This window comes from Lampris incognitus, chromosome 13 (genome assembly GCF_029633865.1).
Source record: "Lampris incognitus isolate fLamInc1 chromosome 13, fLamInc1.hap2, whole genome shotgun sequence".
Lineage (NCBI taxonomy): Eukaryota > Metazoa > Chordata > Actinopteri > Lampriformes > Lampridae > Lampris > Lampris incognitus.
The window spans coordinates 17,709,542-17,715,997 of NC_079223.1; the positions used below are offsets into that span (position 1 = coordinate 17,709,542).

Consider the following 6,456-nt stretch of genomic DNA (forward strand, 5'->3'; position numbering starts at 1 on the left):
AAGTCAATTTCCTAAATACTCTTAGCTTTCCATTACCATTTAACCTCTTCAGTCGCTATCATTAATGTAGTAAACACTGCTCATTTGCTGCAATTATACAGCTGTGTCACACCGTTTAAACCAGTGTGTGTAATACATTAGATTGCTAGGAATTAATCTCTATACTATTTTCCTGCAGCTTGGGGTCATGCTGCAGGCATGCTAAAAATCAAAAGAAAGGTTGTGGATTGGTATTGTGAACAGTGCAAAAAAAAAAAAAAAAGTCAAAAAGATGTACTGTGAAATAAATCATTTAATGCAGGAATAAATTGGCATTACCTGTAGTTGTATCTTACATTAAAACAATTGAACGTTGAATTAATCTCCATAATAAAAATTTTTTACAATAGGTGTGCATCTTGCAAAAAAAAAAATTACCTCATGTGACTGCTGCTGTACCTGCACATAATCGTATGACTAATAAAAACCTTGAACCTTGAAACTTATCTTTGACTCTACATACTGGAAAATGTAGATTATAATTTCATGGATACTTTATCAAAATATTGACAAGTTATTTTCTAGGGACTATACATTTACAAAGATTTGTTAATGCTACACACACAATCACCATGTCTACCTGTGTGAGTGGAATAACAGTTGTCAGAATTTTGAAATTCTTTCATCTACCTATTACTCTTTCAATGTGTATTCTCATGTTCGACAAACGCCTTGATGTTTTCCATTTCTTGAGCAGAGAGCTGCTTTTTACCTTTGGTAAAGTGAGGGATTCTAAGGGTGGCACCGCGTACGGCAAGCTCATCTATGATGGTAAAACCACGATCCGCTAGTATCTCATCATTTACTTCTTGAAGGTCATAAAATCCAGACTCAGCTGTAAGTTGTTTATCAGAAACACGCCCACCCCCACCCCCACCTGCGGACAAAAAAGTAATGGCTCCTGCAGGTGACATGCCAACCAAATACTTAACTGTGTTGTGACTCTTATAATTCGAATATGTTTGGGCTCTGGAGGTTAGATTTGTGGGTCTGTTAATAAAAAATTCAGTGCAGTCAATAATGCATCTGCAACACGTATATTTAGCTTTAAAACATTTTGGCATAGTCTTTAATATTGCATGCTTGCCTGGCCACTTGATGAGAGGTTTCAAAACCTGAGACATAACAGGGAGCAAACTTCTCATAATTTTAGAGATGTCACATTCGGTAACATTAAATCTGTATGCAATATCCTTGTTGCTGAGCCCTAATCGGAGTTTCATCAGGATAGCTAATAGATGTTCCTCCAGGGTCAGAGAGCCACGCACAACCTCTACACTGTCTTTAACTGTTTGGAGTAACCACTCAAAAATTACACTGGTCAGACCTGTGAAAAACAGAACCTGTGCTGCTTTGCATTTGATAGAGCTAAAGGAAAACGGTGTGTTCCTGAGTGTTGCTTTTAGTTGTTCATTCTCGGCTTTGAGTTTGTTGATGTCCACACGCAGGTTGTCATATTCGGTAGAAAGTTGGCTGTACTTCTGTTTGAGGTCATCATGGACAGCCTTCGGGACCGTGGCTTCTGAAAAAGAGATTAGATATAAAGATAAATAGACATTTCACAGTCATATTTTTCATATCTGGGAAATGGCTACACTTTGGGTGATCATTCAGACTGTGCCAAACAGAATCATGGCCAAATACTTTTTCACAACAAATATATAAACAGGACAACCTGATTAATCCTGGCAGTGACTGTCCTACTGTACAATAGTTAAGATGTTAGAAGTTCTTACCAGTGCAAAGACCAGCACCAGCCTCCATTCATTTGGGGAGAGGGAAGTGCATGTGGATTCCCAATGCAGCCTCGTCAACAACTTCTGTGGACTGATGTCCATTGTCTGGCCATCTGTAGGGGGTTTCATTCCTTCTTCTTTTTCTCTCATATCTAATACACACAGAAGAGCGCAAGCAGTTAGTACGAAACAGTTAAATTTACTCAGCTGACCACAGGCTTATCACATCCTCAATTCAAGTCAGTGGAAATCACATAGCACACCTCAAAGGGCTTCATGAGATAATGTAGACATAACAGAAACTATCTGGCCTAACAGATAATCCTGACAAAAATATAGCCACATTAAATTACTCAGCGTTTCTTCTCTGCACTTCGAGTCATGCTGGGTGATCACAGTGAACAACAAATCACAAGGAAGTGACCATATTTACCTATGTTTTGCATCGCCTTTGCTGGACTGAGTTGAGTAGGAGAAGACAGACGGGACAAAGTCAGAACTGCCGAAGTCCTCAGATGCCTCTCCTGTACAAATTAAGTGTATTCCAGTGACTTACAATAACGTTAACACACCAAAACAGGTCATTGGCCTACCATTACCACGTTAACAGTTACTAGCAACACAACCTTAGCAAAATTGAAACAAGGTACGTTAGCTTCTAAGCTAGTTCAACTCAAACTTGAACATAGTTACTCTGTTGCTTGCGAACACTGTTAGTTATATATGCATAGGACTCAATAATTACGTTATTTAACGTTTGTTGTTCTAAGTTAAAACGAGCGATGTAACGTTATGGCTGATTAGTCTGTTAGCTGAGGCCTAACGTTAACTTACCTGTTATGAAGAGATCGCTGCAAATGCGGGCATTTTTAATTAGTTCGTCGCTCCAATCGCTTCTTCTGATTGCTTGCAATCAAAGACGAATCCGGTTAGTCTTATAAAAGGGGTGCGAGTTGACGGAATTCGGTAAAACCTGAGCGTTTTGTTTCGTTTGTCAAAACGATTCTGGCAACCGACTGCACAACACGACAATATGTCGCCGGCCGCTTCCTTGCTGCAACCGACATGCGCAGTAGAACCTGCGTGACGTTGGTGACGTTAGCGCAATTGTCACGCCCATATTTGTATATGAAACTGGTTTCTGTCGTTATGCCACTGTATTGTTTATAAGGGTGGGGAAACCTGCAGTCAGTTGAGACTGAAGAAGTCACTTAGATAAGTGATGAAACGTTTCTCTCAATAAACGTTGTGTCCAGATGAAATGATTCAACTTTCTGGAATTTCCTTACCTGGATTATTGAGCATGCATCAAGACATGTGAACACATGGTGAGGGGGAACATAATGACACAAGGGACACAAAACACAATGAAATAACAGGAATCACACTGCTGAAAAATTATTCCGACCCCTTGAATTTAGACAGTCAAAAATACTTGCAGAGAGACACTACTAGAGACATCTAACTTCCTAACTGGGCTACTCGATGATCATTTCCTGCCATTACTACTGGTAAACACATAAAACTTCCTATTGCAATTACAGATTTCCACTCGAGATATGGGAATTTCACAAACATGGGATTTGCATGTGCACTTCTATGTTGTTATGAGAATCCATTAGCATGCAAAATTAGCTAGCCTTTAAGCAAAGTAGTGATTGTATAAGACTGTTTCCTCTAAAACATGCTGCATGACTGCTATATGTCTCTAAGTAGGGGAGAGTTGCTTGAGGGGCAGAGAGCGCTGCAAGACAAGAGCCCTGGGCTGAGAGGCAGAAGTAGTTTGATAGGAAGTGGTTTTAACCTCTAAATAGGACCATAAAACTATATGCGCTTAACTGCCAGGCTTGACAGCAAAAAAACAGCAAACAAACAAACAAACAAAAAATGAAGAACTGTTGAAGGAGTTGAGGTGAGGCCAACACTGAAATTAACATCTCAAGTGTTCTTTTGTATTTTGTCCTGATTTGTTCAGCAGCTAACTAATTATCAAGTGGTATGCTCACTATGTTAGTTTTTCTTTCCTAATTGTGATAAAGTATGGTATTTATGGTTTTGTGGAAAGTGCACAAAGTGCAAAACAAGTTAGAGAAAAAGAAAGAAAGAGTGAATGTAAGCGCGTGAGTGTGTGTGTGTGTGTGTGTGTGTGTGTGTGTGTGTGTGTGTGTGTGTGTGTGTGTGTGTGTGTGTGTGTGTGTGTGTGTGTGTGTGTGTGTGTGTGTGTGTGAGAAACAGAGAGAAAGAGACAGAGAACAATTTTTTAATTTAAAACAACTCTTTATATAACAAGAAACTAACAGTGGCAATACTTATTTCCAATAATTGACACACCCTTGACATACTCTTCCTTCAGTATTACCCCTACCCCGTCCATCATATCAGACAGCTCTCTCCCTTTACCAGTCATAGTGCCAAAATTCAAAGTTCTGACTCTCACGTCCACACTCCTACCCTTCCTCATCTCCCACTGCCTCTTGACATGCCTTCCTCCTCTCCTTCTCCTTCGCCCAACAGTAGCATAGTTTCCACCACCATCCTGCTGGCCAACAGTACTGGTGGTGGTCATTGGTAACCTGGGCCTCGACCAATCCAGTATGGAAATCTGATTTATAATCTGCATATTTGATTTGGCAAAGGTTTTATGCCGGATGGCCTTCCTGACGCGACGCAACCCTCCTCGTTTATCTGGCCTTGGGATTGATACTAAGAATGCACTGCTGTGCATCCTCACTGGCTGGGTTTGCCGATAATTATCATTAATTAGAAGTTATTACAGTAATAAACAGTGTTACAATGACCGGACCATGTACAAAAAGGAGGCCACACCAGATCGAATCAGATTCAGAAAGAGAGAGCGGGGGGGGGGGGGGGAGGGGGAGTGTAGCATAGATGTTAAGAAGATAATGTGAGGACAGGAAACATAAATGACAACATATGAGATGCCATCCAGCTAGGGGCTTCTGGTAATTCCCATACACTTAAAAAGGGACATTTCAATAAACGGAGCAGTGTTTTTTTTAGAAGAATAAAAACAGAGGTGTTTGGTGTTATCCTGTAGGCTATGCAGTTTTCTAAATCAGTCGAGATAAATGACAAGGGCTTCCAATCTGTTAAGGAGTCCGGATGATATGCAACCGCGTAAAATACCCCGTAGGATGTGTGCCCTAGTTTAGTTTAGTTTAGTTTTCCTATTCATCAAGCCGTGGTTAAACTGGTGTCTTTCCGCCTTATTTGTTTTTCTAACCTCGTGAGTAATTTTAACCTATCCCTGTAATGATGGGGTATGATTGATTGTTTGTTTGTTTGTTTGTTTGTTTGTTTGTTTGTTTGTTTGTTTGTTTGTTTGTTTGCTTACCTGATCGTGCGCCCCTGAGTTTGAACAGGATTCTGGTGCGGAAACCCGAAGCGTCGCTCTGAGACCGGACCCTGTGCAGAGGGCACACCGGCGGAAAGCGCCTCAGCTCCGGGTGCGTGTCGGTCTCCTCTGTCATGGTCTCGCTTCCACAGCCGAATGGCCCAGTTTAGCATCGACGCTGACAGCGAATGAGGCGAGAGTCCTCAGACGTGAGTGACTTGCCACCAACAACCATCACGAGCGTTGCTCCGTGACCGCCCCTCCCTTCCCGTTTCACTGTTTATTCAAACTTGCTATGGCCGAGCCCTAGTGGGTAGATGGGTATTCCTGTATAGCTGCAAGGAAGACAAGAATAAAATAAATGAATAAAATGTAGTGTTTTGATGTGCTAACTGCCAAGATTTAACTTTTGATTGCACTACCAGAAAAAAGAAGAAGTTTAATTTAGAAATACAGAGCTGGCCCTCTAATCCTACATTTTTCCCCATTCAAAAGTGAAATAACAAATGTCACGTTTAGTTGAAAAAAAACAAACAAACAAACAAAAACGATGTATCTTATTTATGCTTCTCTTCACATCGTGACTCTGACGTCTCTTTCTCTGTGAAACCTCCCACAGGGCAGCTTCTCATGATCTTCAATTTCCTTCCTCTGACAAAATTCACATCTGCCTGCCTCCCATTCGACACACCGTGCCCCAGCCTTCATGACGACATTTGTTTTATTCGATATAAATATCTGCCTTTTACACTACTGTCTAACCGAGCTTGTCATTTCTCTTCTTCCTCTCTGCAAACCACACATTTTCTCTCAGATATGCTGATTTAATTGGGATATCTAGTTCCAGTGGCCTGTCAGCAAGGGCTTCGAACATGAGTTGGAACCCAAACAAAATGCACATTTATGACAACCTACACTTCTTTTGAAAAAAAAATATTTGCAGTATGTCAGAGAATACACGTTGCCTACTTGAAATGAAAGACTTTGAGCTGTCTGATACAGAACTTGATTCTGTGCATGAGAGCTTTCTCAAGTTCCACCTTTACCGCAAGCATCTCCACTGCAGACACACACACACACAGACACAACACACACACACACACACACACACACACACACACACACACACGAAACTTACTTTTTTAAAACTACTACAGAACGGCTTCAGGGGCCTTCAGCCACATTGAAATTTTGTAGTATGACGTGAAATCGCTTTCCATCAACGCTCGCCACCTAATTTGGCAGGACTGGAGCAAATCAATGTGACTGAAGGCTCCTGAAGCCCTTCTTTAGTAGTTTTTGCTGTGGGCTGTGGGTCATTGGCCT

At 41.1% G+C, this 6,456-nt stretch overlaps 1 protein-coding gene across 1 annotated transcript; it reads right to left on the reverse strand.

Annotated features, from left to right (window-relative positions):
* Positions 1-274: 274 nt before the first annotated feature.
* LOC130122451 (uncharacterized) lies at positions 275-5,294 on the reverse strand. Its single transcript, XM_056291373.1, has 4 exons — positions 5,131-5,294; positions 2,209-2,299; positions 1,776-1,927; positions 275-1,561 (listed from the first exon to the last, which is right to left on the reverse strand). Exons 3-4 carry the CDS (start codon positions 1,801-1,803, stop codon positions 681-683), a joined length of 909 nt encoding a protein of 302 aa, XP_056147348.1. The 5' UTR covers positions 1,804-1,927; positions 2,209-2,299; positions 5,131-5,294; the 3' UTR covers positions 275-680.
* Between the last annotated feature and the right edge of the window lie 1,162 nt (positions 5,295-6,456).